Source organism: Macaca mulatta, chromosome 7 (assembly GCF_049350105.2).
Source record: "Macaca mulatta isolate MMU2019108-1 chromosome 7, T2T-MMU8v2.0, whole genome shotgun sequence".
In the NCBI taxonomy this organism is placed as follows: Eukaryota; Metazoa; Chordata; class Mammalia; order Primates; family Cercopithecidae; genus Macaca; species Macaca mulatta.
The window spans coordinates 52,532,129-52,548,981 of record NC_133412.1 but is presented as its reverse complement, the minus strand read 5'-3'; the positions used below and the strand labels follow the sequence as shown (position 1 = coordinate 52,548,981).

General features: G+C 55.6%; 2 protein-coding genes across 14 annotated transcripts in view; one reads left to right on the top strand and one right to left on the bottom strand.

Annotated features, from left to right (window-relative positions):
• Positions 1-3,413, bottom strand: part of CLK3 (CDC like kinase 3) — a 21,734-nt gene extending 18,321 nt beyond the window's left edge. Inside the window, exon 1 of the mRNA XM_077939868.1 lies at positions 3,359-3,413. The gene's annotated coding sequence lies outside the window, so the exon portion shown is untranslated. The remainder of the gene's footprint in view (positions 1-3,358) is intronic.
• Positions 1-16,853, top strand: part of LOC106999240 (uncharacterized) — a 20,697-nt gene extending 3,844 nt beyond the window's left edge. For 3 of the 13 annotated variants that reach the window (XM_077939880.1, XM_077939881.1, XM_077939875.1), the window contains 5 exons: positions 204-398; positions 1,361-1,475; positions 1,547-1,645; positions 3,382-3,571; positions 13,284-13,707. In XM_077939880.1, the coding sequence (XP_077796006.1) occupies positions 365-398; positions 1,361-1,475; positions 1,547-1,645; positions 3,382-3,571; positions 13,284-13,454 (609 nt within the window). In that variant the 5' untranslated portion in view covers positions 204-364 and the 3' untranslated portion in view covers positions 13,455-13,707. Of the gene's footprint in view, positions 1-203; positions 399-1,049; positions 1,476-1,546; positions 2,100-3,381; positions 3,572-4,104; positions 4,224-4,346; positions 4,433-6,437; positions 6,575-13,244; positions 13,708-16,182 lie in introns of those variants that run through there. The other 10 variants (XR_013395769.1, XM_077939876.1, XM_077939874.1 and 7 more) reach the window with 10 other exon arrangements.

Sequence of the window (16,853 nt, the reverse complement as noted above, 5' to 3'; positions counted from 1 at the left end):
TCCTGCTCTCAGGGCCCACTGAGGCAGAGCCTATGGACTTGATGCCCAGCCCTGCCCGCTGTCTCCAGAGCTCCTATTTCCTTGGGGCATTGGACCATGTCTGCCCACCAAGCCCCACTGAAGGGTGCAGGTGAGCATAGGGAAGTTGGGCACGGCAGCTCCCTTGGCCCCGGGCTGAAGTCTGGCTCCGCTCTCCCTGGCAGGTGCTCCAACAGGGCCCCCGAGCAGGACTGGAGGCAGTCAGAGAAGGACCAGTGGGAGCAGCTGGCAGAAAGCAGGCGGCAGAGGGCCGAGCTGGCCAACCATCTTCGGGCAGTGCTGGAGGCCCTTTCGGAGCAAGCCCTTGTGCTGCAGAGGCGAGAGCATGAGCTGGGACTCAGCTGGTCCTGAAGCAGAAAGTGAGGCCCTGTCCTCCCCCACTCCTTCTTCCTGGGCTTTCTGTAGCTGAAAGGAGGTCCCCTGAGCTACCAAGATCTCCTTAGCAGGCTGAAAGCTCCAGAATGCGCAGAGCCGGTGTCCACATCTGGTGCCATATTCTCAGGGAGGCCTGCCGGGGTCTGGGGCACCCAGAGGAAGGGAAATGGAGTCCCCAGCAAGGCTGCGGTGTTGAACAGAGATGTCTCTGAATGGTACCCCTGGAAGGATGCAGGGTGTTGCCTGGGAGGCATATGCTCGGGGTGGCTAGGGACAGCGCTGGAGGTGAAGGAAGGGCCAGGGTCCCTGTGGCCCCCCAGGGAGAATCTGAGGGAGGGAGGGGCTGGTTTTAGCTCCATAGACTGAAGAGCTTCCTTAGAAGCGCAATCTCTCCAAGTGAAACAGGCGATCCCCAGAGAGGGGGAGATGACTGTGCAGGCTGAGGGTTCTTGGGAAGATTACCAGCATCCCTACCTCGTGTGAGGGAAAGGGACCGTGTGATGGCCCAGTTACCCAAGCCTTCAGTGACTCCGTGTCTTAGCTCACAGCTGGCCCTCATGGAGCCACTGCTCCCTTACTAGGCCTGGGGGACCCTTGGGACCTAGTTGACAACCTCATGTCTGCCCGCCCTTTAGCATGCCACAGCAGTTCTGCTGGCCTCCACCCTGAAACCGGTCAGCAGCTGGAGAGCAGCTGGAGAGGCAGTGTATCTCGGGCCCAGCTGGAGGCAGAGGATGCACAGCTGGAGCGTGTCGTGATAGATAACAGCCGAAAGCAGCCCCTCAGGGCCCCAGGGCACGGGTCCATGCTGGGCTGTCAGCTGGGCTGTTGGCTGCCAGTCTGCCTGTGTTATCAGAGGCTGCAGACACTGCCCTGCCTGGTGGGAGGCAGGGAAGCTACGCCTACCTATCCGAGGCTCTGTGCTGCCTTTGACCCTCCCACTCAGCCTCCTCCCAGCAGGTGGAGTGCTCCCTGGCCTGCCTGGAGCAGGAGAGGCACCAAAGGCAGGGATCCCAGGGACAGGCTGAGTGGAGGAGGCCAGACCAGGACATAGAAGACAAGTGAGTGGGGCTGGGCTGTGGGGGAGGGGTAAGGTGGCAGGGAACAGGCAGACAGTCCCTTCTACCCACAGGATCCTGCTGCTGCAGACAGAAGTGGAAAAGGCCCAGTGGCGTTTGGACCAGATGACCCACAGCCTCTTGGCCCAGAGCCCAGCCCGGGGATACCCCAAGTGGGTGCATGGCAGGCCGTGAGCACTGGCCCTGCCATACCTTTGACCCTGCCCTACACTTTATTCTCTGGTCCTCATTATTGGAGCATTATCTGGAGAAGGAGGGCAGCACAGGGGCTTAGTCCAGCCCAGAGAGGGATCCTCTTCCAACATTTGGGAATACCCTGGGATCATTCAGTGACTTCCCTCCTGGTTCAGATGGGAAACTGAGACCAGAGGGCAGAGGAGAGCTTGTTCAGAGTCATAACTTGAGTTGGGGCCAGGACCCTGCCACAACATGCCCTGAGGCATCAAGGGTCTGCCTAGACTACCCCAGTGTGGTCTGGAAGCTGGAAGGAGACCCCAGGATTCTGGACCAAGTGTATCCACGGGAGATGCTGGTGCCAGGCCTGCAGATCCAAGAGCAGAGCTGGGATGGAGGCAGGGCCCAGGAGCTTTGGGACCCAGACAGAGTCTTCATGCCAGCAGCTGAGACCCCTGCCCAGGCTCAGGACACAGTCCATCTGCAGGAACAGTTACTGATGCTCACTGAGGTTGGTCAAGACAGCTGGCAGGGGCAGCCCCACAGGAAAGGGAATCTGGGCATTAGCTGATCCAGGCCATGCCCATCTGTACCAGGGGGCAGAGGCAAGGGAGCCTGGGCCCCATTCCTGGGGGATTCCAGTGTAGGGCGAGGGGATCTAGGGGCACAGAGGAAAGGAGAATGACAAGGAGAGACAGATTCTAGCAGCGCGTCCACACAGTGAGACTCCAGAGAGCACCATCCTCGTCCTCACATAACTGGCCCCCCTGCTAGTGTGCAGCCAGGCGCTGGTTCAGAGTCATCGCCTGGAGTGTAGAGGAGACTGCGGGCTAGGGTGGTTAGAGAGGCCTCCTGGAAGGGCTGAGACCCAGATGAAGTGGAGTTTGGGGCCTCTGAGGAGAAGAAGGGGCTGCATGGGTAAAGGCTGGAGCCCCACAACCCTGGTGGAGGCTGAGCCACAACTGGGTGGGGTAGAGGTCTCCCCAGGTGAACAAGAGACTCAGAAGAGCTGGGCCGGAGCTCCCAGCAACTGGGGGCCTGCTTGGAGCATTTGCAGCATCTGTAGGGAGAGCAGATGGTGTTGGGGGGCTGTGTGCAGGCCCTGGAGGCAGAGCGCACCTGGCTACTTCTGGAGAAGGTGGTGCTGCTAGCAGTAGTGGGTGTGGCCCCGGGCCAAGAGGCCTGGTAGGTGGCTGCTTGGGCCCATCCTCAGACTGTCCAAGCCAGGCTGGGGTGGGTGCTCTGTTCTCACCATGGGTGAGATGGCCCTCTCAGCAGGCGGTGGGCCAGCCTCTGTCACCAGCTGGCTGAGGGGGAATGGCCCAGAGCCCTAAACCCGGAATCACTTGACCAGAGCCAGTCTTCCTTCCCCAGGTATCAGCGCTCCTGGTTTTCACATTCTGACTCTTATGGGGTGGGAAATCTTTCAGCTTCAAGAAGTCCTGTCTCGCCTACACATGGCCAAGCCCCTCCTGCTGGCCCAGGGGCAGGTGGGAGGTGGGGGTGAGATGACCTTAGCTGCTGGGTGCAAGTCAGGGTGCTGGAGAGTGGAAGTGCCCAGTACAGAGGGGTTCTGTGTGTTCAGGGAGCCATGAAAGAGGCATCTCTGCCCCACTCCCTGTCCTAGCTCATAAGACATAATAATCATTGAAAGGGAGTGGGGTGGGGGTGATCTGGGGTCCATGCTATACCTGGACTGCCCCATTTCTTCCAGTACACTCCAGGTCCCGGAGGTACCAGTGCCCCTCAGGAAACAGCTAGAAGCACAAGAATCACATCCCAGGCTTCATGAGGAGATGGCTGAGTACTGGAGGACACGCTGGCACCAGGTGGCAGTTGCCCTGAAATTTAAAGAGGAGGAATTGCAGAGACTCCAGAGGCAGAGTGGGACCTGGCCTCCCCAGGTGGGCACTCTCTGTCTCTCTCCTTCTTCTCCACCCCCCACAACCCTGTTCTCCCCATTGTCTTCCCCACTGCCCAGTCTTTCCCATACAAACCAACTAATCTCTTACCCCCTCGTTAGGATGCCCCCATCTTGATCCTATACTTCCTTCCCATTTTCTGGCTCTTCCTCATCATGCCTCATCATTCTCCATCCATGTGTTCAGCATGCATTTATTGAGCATCTGCTACATGCTTGGCCCTCTTCTGTGTGCAGAAGCAATGTCAAATCAGATCACTCCTTGTCCTCAACAGCTTATGGTTTGCGGGCACCCGGTAATTGAGCAAGCAATTATTTATTTATTATTGGTTGATTTATAATTGATTGATTGATTGCATCACAGTCTCTGTCACCCAGACTGAAGTGCAGTGGTGCAATCATAGCTCACTGCAGCCTCGAACTCCTGGACTCAAGCGATCCTCCTGCCTCAGGTAGCTGGGACTGCAGGCACGCATCACCTTGCCTGGCTAAGTTTGTTTTTGTTTTTGTTTGTAGAGATGGGGGGGTCTCACTACATTGCCCAGGCTGGTCTCGAACTCCTGACCTCAAGCAGTTCTCCCACCTTGGCCTCCCAAAGTGCTGAGACTACAGGCATGAGCCACTGTGCCTATTTTGTAAGCAATGATAATTTAATGTGCCAGATGAGGGAAGAGGCACAAGGGGAGTTGGTTAAGGGGTGGCAGATAGGAGAGTCCCTCCCAGAGAAGGGGTTTCTGAGCCTCTGAACCCTCACACAGGATAGACAGGCATTTCCAGGAGGAGAGAGGGAATGAAGGGCATTTCAGCAAGAGGAAACTGCATGCGCATACACCCAGAGAGACAGGTGAGGAGTGTTGTAAATAGTCCCTGATCCAAATGAGGAGGAGAGTGGGTGCAGGGGTTACTATGGACATGGGACAGGGGCCACATCTAGGGTTTAGATGTCCCAGCTTCTGTCCATCTGACTCAACTCCAGCTTGGTGGCTGCCTTCTCCTGGTCAGCATCCGTAAGTCTCCTGGGCAAGTGTATGTATGCATGGGCAGACAGACACACAGACATGCATGCACATACACCCCCCAAGATACATATCAGACATGTGCAGACACCCCCAGATATGCACACAGAGACACACAGAGAGAGACAGACATTAGCCATTATGATTGCAATGAGGTGCCTGGAAGCCATAGGGAAGTAGTGTTCTAAGGACCCCAGGTGGGATCCACACACTGCCACAAGACCCCCGACCGAAGCTGATGTGCTGATCGCAGTGGAAGGAAAAGGAGATAAAGTTTAGCTGGACTTGGGCCTCAGAAAAGGCTGAGTTGGTCTAAATCAGTGTAGCTCAAACAGGTACACAGCTGTGCTCAGAGGGGGCTGTTCCTAAAATCAGAAGTGTAGTCTGCCATTTTATATTTGTACAGAAGAAAAGCTCAGGTTTTGTTTTTTGTTTTTTGTCTATTTCTCAAACCAGACCCTTGAGGGTCAGAGGATATATCCTCAGGGCCTGGATGAGCTATATTCTTTGGTCAAGTCTGAGGATCTGCAATGGACGGTGTCAGTGAGAAGGTAGTGGAGTGACAGAGGGCTGGGCCCTCGGCAGATTCGTCTCCTAGCAGGAAGTGGTGCTAGGTGAGCCAGATGCACTTAGCCTGCACATGATGCATAAGCCAGTGCCAATTTGGGCCCCATGTGTAGGGCCTTCCAGCCCCTCAGAGACTGCCCAGGCCATTTCTGCTCCCTCCCTGGACCCCTAGAAGGCCAACCCAGGATTCATCTACGGGCAGGTGGGGACCCTGGGCTCTGGGCCTATCCAGTGAGGATGGCCTAAAATGCAGACCCTGGGTCCTAGGCAGGGGTCCTGTGCAGAGTGGCTGATGGACCAGACTAGCAGCACGCTTCCAGCAGGGCGAGGCTCTCAGAGATGGGGCAGCAGCTGGATAGGGTCTGGATGAAGCCATATTACATGAACGTCCGGATGGCCAGGGGGTTTGAGGGCTCGACGCCCAGTGCTCCCAGGGCCTCTGGTACGCTCCACCTCCAGTCCCATCCCCAGCCTCAAGCTCCTCCACCTGACCCTCTCTGGGTCTCTACCTCAGTCTGTCTTCAATCCCAGGATTCAGTAGTCTGCACTGTCCCCAGATTAGTGGCTAAGATTGTGGGTTTAAATCTTGGCTCCACAATATACTAGCTGTGTGACCTTGGGCAGTTACTCTGCCTCTCTGGGCCTTATCTGTAAAAGTGAAAATAACAGTTATCTTCCCTGAATGGGTGCCTAAGAGGGTGACATTTGACAAGCATGTGAAAACACATGGTATTCAGTCATGAAGCATTAGCCACTGATTGCACACTTCCTGGTGCTGCGGTGTGGCCGCTTTGAGGAGAAAGTTCTGCTCAAAATCAGGGTCCCTTTTGGGGCCAGAGAGCTGCCACATGGGGCTGGATCCCACTTACCCTGTGTGAGTTTGCTAGGGCTGTGGTAATAAAGTGCTGAAGATGCTAGCTTCAACGGCAGGCATTCATCGTCTCTTGGTTCTGGAGACTGAAGTTCACGTCAGAGTGTCGGCAGGGTTGGTTCCTCCTGAGGGCTGTGAGGGAGGGTCTGTTGTAGGCCTTGCCCCCAGCTTCTGGTGCTTTGCCAGCAGTCTTTGACATTCCTCCTGGGCAAGGGATGTCTGTGTGGCATCTCCCTGTGTGTGTGCCTGTGTCCACATTTCCCCTTGGTATAGGACACTGGTCACCTTGGATGAAAGCCCAGCCTATTGACTTCATTTTAGTCTGATTACCTCTGTAACGATTCTGTCTCATTAGGAGGTACTGGGGACGTCAGTATATTTTTTTGTTGTTGCAGGGGATGCAGTTCAACCCAGAACGCCTCCAATTTGCTTCCTGCTACCTTCCTGGCTGGGTGGTTTGGTTTGGGTGTGACTTGGGACCTCAGGCTCCCAGCTGCTCCCTCTTGCTTTTCCCATCATGTAACCACAGGACCCTCACGCAGCTGCAGAGAGGCCAGACTGTGTGCTGAAGGAGCTGCCGTGAGTCTGGGTGGGCACCACCCAGTGAGCCCCCAGGCCCCTAGTCCACAAGCCAGCCAGGGAGGGCAGGCCAGGGCCCAGGAGGAGATCCGCTCCCCTCTGCAGGCTGGACCTGCCCAAACCCAAGAACCAGGGTGAGGGTTTCTGCAGGCATGAGAGGATGGGGTAGCAGGGCCCCTAGATGGGAATGCAGCCTGCCCCTCCCTGGCCAGCCACAGGAGCAGGATGCAGGCTCTGGAGAGGGAGAACGACCAGATGGCTGCTGGGATCCAGAGGCGAAAGGTAGGCAGGAGCTGGCTGCTTGGGGTGGTGCGAGGTGGTCCCACCTACTGTCAGGGCCCCCAAAGAACCCCTCCTGAGGACCCTAGAGCCCTCCCCAAGCCTGAAGTCAGGGACTTGTGCAATAAAGTGGAGGCTCGGGCTGTACCACAGCCACAGCTCTTCTCATGGGGCCTCAGCTTCCTGTGTGTTTAATGGGTCCCAAGCTCCCCACCCTGGCCCTGAGTACCAGGGTGCTCAGGCCCAGGGGTGTGGGGCCTCCAGGGCTACTATGGCCCATCTGTCCATGAACAGAAAGGGCCTTGCCCTCCAGCCTGAGCTGGGTGCCTGTGGGCAGGAGCAGGACTTTGGCTGCCACTGGCACCAGAACCCTCAGCACCAGCTGCTAGGGGTGAGGGTTGGGTGCCCCCAGGTCAGGGTGGCCTGAGCCTGCCCACCCAAGGACAGGTACATAAGGATCTGGACAATCCTGGCCGGGCGCGGTGGCTCATCCCTATAATCCCAGCACTTTGGGAGGCTGAGGTGGGTGGATCACGAGGTCAAGAGACTGAGACCATCCTGGCCAACATGGTGAAACCCTGTCTCTACTAAAAATACAAAAAATTAACCAGGCGTGGTGGCAAGTGCCTGTAATCCCAGCTACTTGGGAGGCTGAGGCAGGAGAATCACTGGAACCCTGGAGACAGAGGTTGCAGTGAGCCGAGATCATGCCATTGCACTCCAGCCGGGGCAAAAAAGAGCAAAAACTCTCTCTCACACACACACACACACAAAGAATCTGGACAATCCTGCCAGCCTGAAGGGAGGGCAGCCACCTGCCTTCTTCCCACAGGGCAGACCCCAGCAGAGACCCCAGGCCAGGCTCCAGAGTCTGCAAAGGGAAGGTGGGTCTCACCTCACCCCTGCACCACCCAGCCCACTGTGGCTTCTCCTGGGTACTACACAGGTATTTACCTGAGTGGGCACCAGCCAAGCCCCACCCACACGCCTCCGGCCCCACAGCCTGTGGGTGGAGCCACTGGGAATCCTCACTGGCTGGTCAAGCGACAGGGGTTCCACAAACACCAATGGAGATTCCAGTCCCAGCTCTGCCACAAACTGGCCAGTGGCCTTAGCCAAGCCCCTCACTGCTCTGGGGCTCAGGTTCCATCTGTACTTTGGGTGTGGTGCCTGGGGGACTCTGGAAGCTCTGACACTCAGTAATCCTATGACCCTGTTCAGTTTACTCACTGGGTCACTGTCCCTGCGTCACAGTCTCCCCAGCTCTATAGAACTGTGCCTGTGCCCCAGCTGAGTTGCCCAGTGGCCTTGGTGGAGCTAATGATGCACAGAACGGGGTGGGGGCAAGGGGACAGGGTCCTACTGTCCCTGCCACATCCCAGCATCGTTTCTGTCTCCCATACCCCAGGAGCTGTGGGACCCCAGTTCTGCCAAGGAACTGGAGTCTGCAGTGTGGACTCTACCAGAGGCCAATGGGTGAGCTCAAGGGCAGACTGGGGTGGAGCTGGGACAGCCCCCTCCAGCGGTGAGAGCTAGTGTGGGGCAGCCCTGGTTGCCTTCCCTGAGATCAGGCTGGATGGAAGTGGGACCTCCCAGGCAGAGAACTTGGCTGTGGTCTCCCATTGCCATGTGGACTGGGCCCTCTGGGACCACACTGGGCCCTTGTTTCCAAGAGCTGGAGGAGCTGAGACAGGGGCCATGTGAAGTGAAGACAGGGCCTGGGCTGGGCAGGGCAGGGGATGGTGTAGGGAGCTTGGCTTGTTGGAACCAATGAATCGGGTTGGGGGTTCTCCACTGAGCACCGAGGACTCAGCCTAGATTCATCCCAGGCCTGGAACCCCGGCTGCCCTGTCCTCGTACAACCTCAGCGTGACCCTGAGAGGGGACTAGGCATCACTCCTTGGCAGGGTGGACTCAGCAATGGAGGTGATGAAACAAGTGCGTTGGGGAGCAAGGCTCTGCGGGCCTAACCCTGTGCAGGGAACCTGTACGGGGACCCTGGGAAGGATGTGGAGATGGAGGGCGATGTGAGGCCTGCTCAGGGGCTCCTGGGCTAGGCAGTACTAGCCGTATGGGGAGCGCTGTGGGAATCAGGGTAAAAGAGGGAAGTGAAGGATTAGGGGTTCAGGGCAAGTGTTCTGGACTTCAGTCACCTGCACAGCTTGGAGGGGAAGGTGAGCCCTCTTGCCCCCTCCCCTGGTGCTGTTTCGTCAGCACTGCACCTGATACCGCCATGGGGGCCTCTTTGGGGCGAAGCACAATCCCTAGAAAGGCCCCTGTGAGGCTGGAGCTCTGAATCCAAGGGAGAGTAAAGTTCTTGGGGAGGCCCCAGATCAAGACATGCTGCAGCCCCACCCTCCTACATCCCAGACTTCTTTGCAGATGGGTTTACAGCTGGCTGAGATGCGGACTGAGCTCGAGAAGGTCTGCAGTGTGCTGGAAGCTTGAGACTCAGAGCTGAGAGCTCAGCAGTGGGTCCTGGAGGCTGTCCCCCTGCAGTGTGCTTCTGACTGGCCCCCACAGGCTCCCCCATGCCCAATCCCTGGTGCCTGCCACATGGTGCCTACCATGGCCTTGACCTTCCCTTCCTCACACTCTTGTCACTCAAGTTCCTCCCAAGCCCTCGCTGCCCATGGGAAGGGCTCAGCCTGGAATGTACTCACTGTTTCCCCCCACCCACCTCCAAGCTGGTGGAGAGTCTCCCTGAGAAACTGAGGCTGCAGCAGCAGCAGCTGAACAGGAGCTGGTAGAGAAGCAATGACCGCAGGGTGATGGGTGCCTGTGTCTGAGGGGCTCTGGGGGGAGAAACCCCACCCTCCCAGATACTCCTCAGCCCCCACAGTTCTCCCTCTTCTCTGAGAACCTGGGGCAGGGGGGCAGAGGCATTTAGGGACATGTTGTGGAGGCTGCCATCTCATCCCCACAGGGGTTAGGACGGGTGGGACTGAGCAGCAGCCTGAGGCCTGATCTATCTCCTGGTCTGCCTTCTCTCTGAAGAGGGGAAGCCAGGGGAAGCAGCAGCAGGAGGGGTATGGCAGGGTAGGCTGTGGGGCACAGGGAATCAGGCCATCTGGGCCCCTGGACCTGGAGCAATGAATGGAAGGAGAGTGGCCGTAGAACCGAGAAGGTTTTTTTTTTTTTTTTTTTGAGACGGAGTCTGGCTCTGTTGCCCAGGCTGGAGTGCAGTGGCCGGATCTCAGCTCACTGCAAGCCCCGCCTCCCGGGTTCACGCCATTCTCCTGCCTCAGCCTCCCGAGTAGCTGGGAGTACAGGCGCCCGCCACCTCGCCCGGCTAATTTTTTTTGTATTTTAGTAGAGATGGGGTTTCACCGTGTTAGCCAGGATGGTCTCGATCTCCTGAACTCGTGATTCGCCCGTCTCGGCCTCCCAAAGTGCTGGGATTACAGGCTTGAGCCACCGCGCCCGGCCTGAACCAAGAAGTCTTACACTTCACTCTCCACCACTCCCGAGCTTGGCGAGCATGAGCAAGTCTTGCCTTTGCTAAGCCTTAGTATCCTTCTCTGTAACATGGGAACACAGACAGTACCTATGACGTGGGATTGATGTGAGGATGACATGGGACACAGTGCACCGAGGACCGTGCCTATGTTCTCCGTCCTCCTTGGTTTCTCCTGTATCTGGGGTCCAGTTAGGCTGAGTCAGTACCAAAGTCATAAAATCACATATATGTGCCCAGGGGCGGCTGCATATGGGCTTTAGTCACAAAGTGTTTTTTTTTGTTTTTTTTTTTTTTGAGATGGAGTTTTGCTCTTGTTGCCCAGGCTGGAGTGTAGTGGCATGATCTTGGCTCACTGCAACCTCCGTCTTCTGGGTTCAAGTGAGTCTCCTGCCTCAGCCTCCTGAGTAGCTGGGATTACAGGCATGCACACCACGCCCGGCTAGTTTTGTATTTTTAATAGCGATGGGGTTTCTCCTTGTTGGTCAGGCTGGTCTCGAACTCCCGACCTCAGGTGATCCGCCCACCTCGGCCTCCCAAAGTGCCGGGATTACAGGCATGAGCCATCATGCCCAGCACAAAGCCTATTTTATGCAATGTTCAATCTGCAAGGCTTTGTTTGCACTTCTTGGGATATTCAGGAAATAGTTTGATGTAATGCAGAGCTGCCAGTGACAGACAATACAGCACATTCCCAGGCTGGCGACAGCTACTGGCTTGTGCTTAAATACCATTTCATTCTGACCAAGGTCATCGTCTTTGAGCTCCTGCAATGAGGAGCTCAGTAGGGTGGTGGATGCTGTCCTCTGCCTCAGCTGCTCTTTGGAGGCTTTCATAAAAGAGGGTCAGAGCCACCGATGGCGTCTGGGAGACCCTAAGAGTTCTGACTCTCAAGCTGAGAATTATGTCCTCAGGGAGTGGGACCTGCTGCAGGTCTGAGCACCAAGGGCTGCAGCACCAGGAGGACAGGAGCCTCCAACCATCTCCACAGCCCCTGAAAGGTAGCATATGGGGACCCTCTAGATGGGGTGGGGAGTGACCTCTGCCCAGTTCCTTTCTGTCCCATGGCCTTCCCGTCTGCAGGTTGTAGAGGGGAAATAGAAGGCTAGAAAGGCCCTTCCAGCTCAGGCTGTTACTGGTTCTAAATGGATTCCTGAGCTGGCCTTCCTGTCCCTGGACAGAGCGGAAGCTACCCCCTGCCCTGCTTCTCTGACCCCCATGGTATCAGCCTCTGTCTTATCTGCCCCCAGATCCCAGCCACAGCCCTGGAGCCCAAGGAAGGGCATCTGAGAAAAGTTGGAAGCCAGGGGCAGTGCCCAGGCAGTGTAGACTGTGCCGAGTCAGCCAGGGGCAGATTCACAGCCTCACTCTGCAGCACAAGAGCTTGAGGTCAGGCCCTGCATCTCTGCCCAGTGAGCTGAAGGGTCCTGGCATAGACAGGCTGAATTGAGAGGCCTCAGTGAGTTGGGCACGGTGGCTCACACCTGCAATCCCAGCACTTTGGAAGGCTGAGGCAGGTGGATGACTTGAGGCCAGGAGTTCAAGACCAGCCTGGTTAACATGGGGAAACCCTGTTTCCACTAAAAAATACAAAATTAGCTGGGTGTGGTGGCACGTGCCTGTAATCCCAACTATTCAGGGGACTGAGGCAGGAGAATCGCTTGAACCCAGGAGGCAGAGGTTGCAGTGAGCCAAGATCACACCACTGCACTCCAGCCTGGGCGAGAGTGAGACTCTCTCAAAAAAAAAAAAAAAAAAAAAAAAAAAAGGCCGGGCGCGGTGGCTCAAGCCTGTAATCCCAGCACTTTGGGAGGCCGAGACGGGCAGATCACGAGGTCAGGAGATGGAGACCATCCTGGTGAACACGGTGAAACCCCGTCTCTACTAAAAATACAAAAAATTAGCCGGATGTGGTGGTGGGCGCCTGTAGTCCCAGCTACTCGGGTGGCTGAGGCAGGAGAATGGCGTGAACCCAGGAGGCGGAGCTTGCAGTGAGCCAAGATCGCACCACTGCACTCCAGCCTGGAGGACAGAGCCAGACTCTGTCTCAAAATAAAAAAAAAAGAGGCCTTAGGCAATCGCGGCTGGGCAAAGACTTGGGAAGAGGGGAGGCCCCTTTGGCTGTGCCTTAAGCCCCCAAGGCCAGGATTTCTATGAGACCTGAGACCTGGAGCCTGTTATAGGCAACTGCAGTCAGAGAGGCCTCCCTGGCAGAAACCACTCCTTGTCCCCTCCCTGCCACAGGCCTGAAATGTCCCATGTTATATGACTCTTGGTGGATGAGACCACCTGACACTTTCCCAGGGTACCCTGTGGCTAAGAGTAGAGTTGAGCAGGCAGTGCCCAGCACCACAGGGGGTGCTGCGGGACTGTAGGCTTGGTTGGCCCAATTACTGCCCTAATGCCATAGGACAGTGCCTACCAGGGACCCCTTATCTTGCCAGGGAAGGCCTTAGGCACTGTGCTTTAGACATTTCAAAGAGTTCTCATTCACTTGTGTCTCTGATCACACTAGAGTCCCCATTTCACAGACTGCCTGCCCAGAGAATTTGTCATAGGTCACACAGCAAACCAGCAACTAAGCCCGCTGGTCCCCTAATCTGCCCCAGAAAGGTAGTTTCTCAACTGTTCTGAGCTTGACAGCATGACCATCCTCAGGAGCCACAGGCAAAGTGGGCTGAGGCTTGGCATTCCCCTCGAGGTCATCTGGCCATTCTGAATGCCCCTCCCCAGCCTGCTTCCTCCGGCTGAGCCATGTGTCCCCGGAACCCTTCTCAACTCTGTTGCCCACCCCTCCCTCCATCTGCGCCTTCAGTGAAGCAGTTTCTCAAAGGAGGGGTCCTTGGTACCGTGGAGGGACAGGACACCTCTGGGAATTCGTACCCAGGTGCGTTCATGCTGAGTTCTTCATGACCACTCCTTCCAGCCTCAGCTTGTGGATCCAGAGCTGGGTACTGAGCCGTACTGGACCAGTGGGCCCCCTCCTGGGATCGCTGGACTTGGAGCAGAAGAATTCCTCCAGGACTGGACTGGACACACAAAACTTGGGAACTGTCAACTGCCCTGTTATTCACCTCGTGAAAAAAGCTGGATTTAAATGAGAGCGAATGGAGCTGACAATTCCCAGAAACTCGAATTGAGATGGTGAGATTTTAGTTCAGCCCAGGGCGGTCTCATGAGTGGGTGGTAAAGTTGAGCTTTGAGGTGGTCTTCAGAAGGAGAGGAATACCCTCCGCGGGCAGAGCTTCCCGGGTTCCGGGCCCTTTGGGACGTCAACACAGGTCTAGCTGCCCTTAGGCTCCTCCGCACACCCTGGTTCCAATAATAAATCCCTTTCCTCTCTGCCGCCATTGGCCTGACTGGCTTCGGTTACTTTGCACAAAGAAACCTTGACAAGCAAACGTCCCAGGTGCTGCTCCAAAGGAGACCCCTGTCCTCCTAGAAGCCCCTCCCTGAGGCCGGGTATACACTCGCCGCCCGCAACCCTCACCCTAGCTCCAGCTTCTGCTCCTTTTCCTGCCCACCCCGCCCAGTGAGGAGATCGGCACCCCTTGTATGTGTCTGTGTCTGCCGGGGTTCGTGCCTCACTGTCTCCAAGCCCGGCTTCTATCCCTAGTCCCTTCCTGTTCCCGCAACTCCTGCTTGCTTCCTTCTCCCCTTCCCTCCAGCGGTGGTTCCAAACCTTCTCTTCCATAAGACCCTCGATTCCGTTTCCCAGGGACCCAGGTGTACCCCCTCGCTGTAGTGGGTTTCCCTCCGCGCAGCGCGGGCAGTCGAAGGTCATTCCCGGTCACCCTGCCCGCTAGCTCCCATTGGCTCTGGGGAGGGCACGTGACTCAATCCTGGCCAATGGCGTGGTGGGGCCTGTGGCTTGTAGCCGAGCAAGCTTTTCTTTCTTTCTTTTTTTCTTTTTTTTTTTTTTTTTTGAGACGGAGTCTCGCTCTGTCGCCCAGGCTGGAGTGCAGTGGCCGGATCTCAGCTCACTGCAAGCTCCGCCTCCCGGGTTTACGCCATTTTCCTGCCTCAGCCTCCCGAGTAGCTGGGACTATAGGCGCCCGCCACCTCGCCCGGCTAGTTTTTTGTATTTTTTAGTAGAGACGGGTTTTCACCGTTTTAGCCAGGGTGGTCTCGATCTGCTGACCTCGTGATCCGCCCGTCTCGGCCTCCCAAAGTGCTGGGATTACAGGCTTGAGCCACCGCCCCCGGCCCAGGCAAGCTTTTCTAGGAGCTTCTGGAGGCTGTCCGGGGATCCTCGGCTGAGCGCAGCGTAGCATAGCAGAGATCCTGGGGACAACCAGGTTGTCCCCAAGAGGGAGAGGCACCTCTCCTCTTGGAGGGAGGCAGAGGTTGTCTCCCTCTGCCTCCCTCGCCCCTTCCCCTCCCTGAAGGGGAGGACTTGGGGGAGAGGTTAAAGGCACCCGCTTTGGAGTCCCGCCCCAGCCTTGCCATTCACTAGATATATGACTTCCAGCACATTTCTATTCCTCAATTTCTTCATCTGAAAAATGAACAAAACAACTAGCTTGGCAGAGCGCAGTGACTCACGCCTGTAATCCCAGAATTAATTTTGGGAAGCCGGAACGAGAGGATCGATTGAGCCCGGGAGTTTGAGACCAGCCTGGGCAACATAGTGAGACCTCGTCTCTATAATTTTATAACAAATAATTTAAAAAAAAAAAAAACAAAAAAACCTGCCTTATGGAGCTGTGGGTAGAGTATGAAATGAGATAACTTGTATAGAGGGCTTAGCACTTGTGTTCAGGGCACAGGCTCTGGGCCCTGCAGCCACTGAACTACAGCCCCAGCTCCTCCGCTCCCTAGCTGTGGGACCTCACCACACCAGGTTCAATTGGTAGCTTCACAGCCAACCTACTATGCAGTCATCAGTGCTGTGTGAACCTTCCTGCCCATCTCTTGGGGCACAAAAGTAGGAGTAAAATTACAGGGTTCTAGGGCCAAGTGCATGATCAGCTTTACTAGGTAATGCCAAAGTGTTTTCCAAATTGGTTAGCCCAAGAGTGTGAGAGGTCCTGCTGCTGCTCATCCTTGCCAGGACCTGGTACGGTATGACTTTTGTGTCTATCCAGTAGTGTGAGGTGGTTTCTTGCCCATTTCCCTGATCACGAATGAGGTCAAGCCATTTGTATTTTCTTAGACAAAACATCTATTTGTGACTCTACCCCCTCTCCCTAACTCTTACTTTTTGCTTTTGTCTTAAGAATAAGCATTAAAAAGAAATCATTGTGGGCTGGGTGCACACCAGCATGCCTGGCTAATTTTTATTTTTATTTTTTTATTATTTTTTTGAGACGGAGTCTCGCTTTGTCGCCCAGGCTGGAGTGCAGTGGCACCATCTTGGCTCACTGCAAGCTCCGCCTCCCGGGTTCACGCCATTCTCCTGCCTCAGCCTCCGAGTAGCTGGGACTGCAGGTGCCCGCCACCACGCCCAGCTAATTTTTTGTATTTTTAGTAGAGACGGGGTTTCACCGTGTTAGCCAGGATGGTCTTGATCTCCTGACCTCGTGATCCACCCGCCTCGGCCTCCCAAAGTGCTGGGATTACAGGCGTGAGCCACCGCGCCCGGCAACCTGGCTAATTTTTAAATTTTGTTATGTAGAGAGGAGGGTCTGGCTATGTTGCCAGGACTGGTTTCAGACTCATCAAGTGATCCTCCCGCGTTGACCTCCCAAAGTGCTGGGATTACAGGCATGAGCCACCGCGCCCAGCCACTCATTTAATCCAGCTTTTAATTTAATTGAAGGGTCTAGCTTGAGAAATTCTTTAGGTCAAGATATTCTCCAATATTTTCTTCTTAATTTGAAAAGGATCGGAGATTCATCATTTCTATTGGATGCCACTTCTGCCAGAAGTCTCCCAGGATCCCCGCCTCGCCAGCCACCACGTGCTGTTTCCATCTCAAATGCCTCTGGGCCTGGTTCTGCTCTTCATCACTCAGCTCCCTCCTAGACGAGTCCTTTTAATTTCCATGTGGCCAGAAGTTGTGAAGTGTGATACCAATGAGTGGTTACCAGTGAAGTACTATAGTACCATTTTTTTTCCACAAGATTAAAAAAAATCAGCAATGGACGCTCAAGACTGTCCCAATGTCACCCTCTTTTTCTAGCATTTCAAAATGCCAGAGGCTGGGTGTGGTGGTTCACACCTGTAATCCCAACACTTTGGGATGCTGAAGCAGAAGGATCATTTCAGCCCAGGAGTTCAAGACCAGCTTGGGCAGCGTGGCAAGACCTCATCTCTTCAAAAAGTTTTTAAGAAAAAATTAGCCAGGCGTGGTGGCATGCACCTGTAGTCCCAGCTATCTGGGAGGCTGAAATGGGTGCCGCCTCAGCCCAGTTTGAGGCTGCAGTGAGCTATAATTGTGCCACTGCACTCCAGCCTGCATGACACAGCAAGACAATGTCTCAAAAACAAAACCAAACCACATATATATGTATGTATACACACACACACAAAATAAAAAACGCCAGATAGGAAA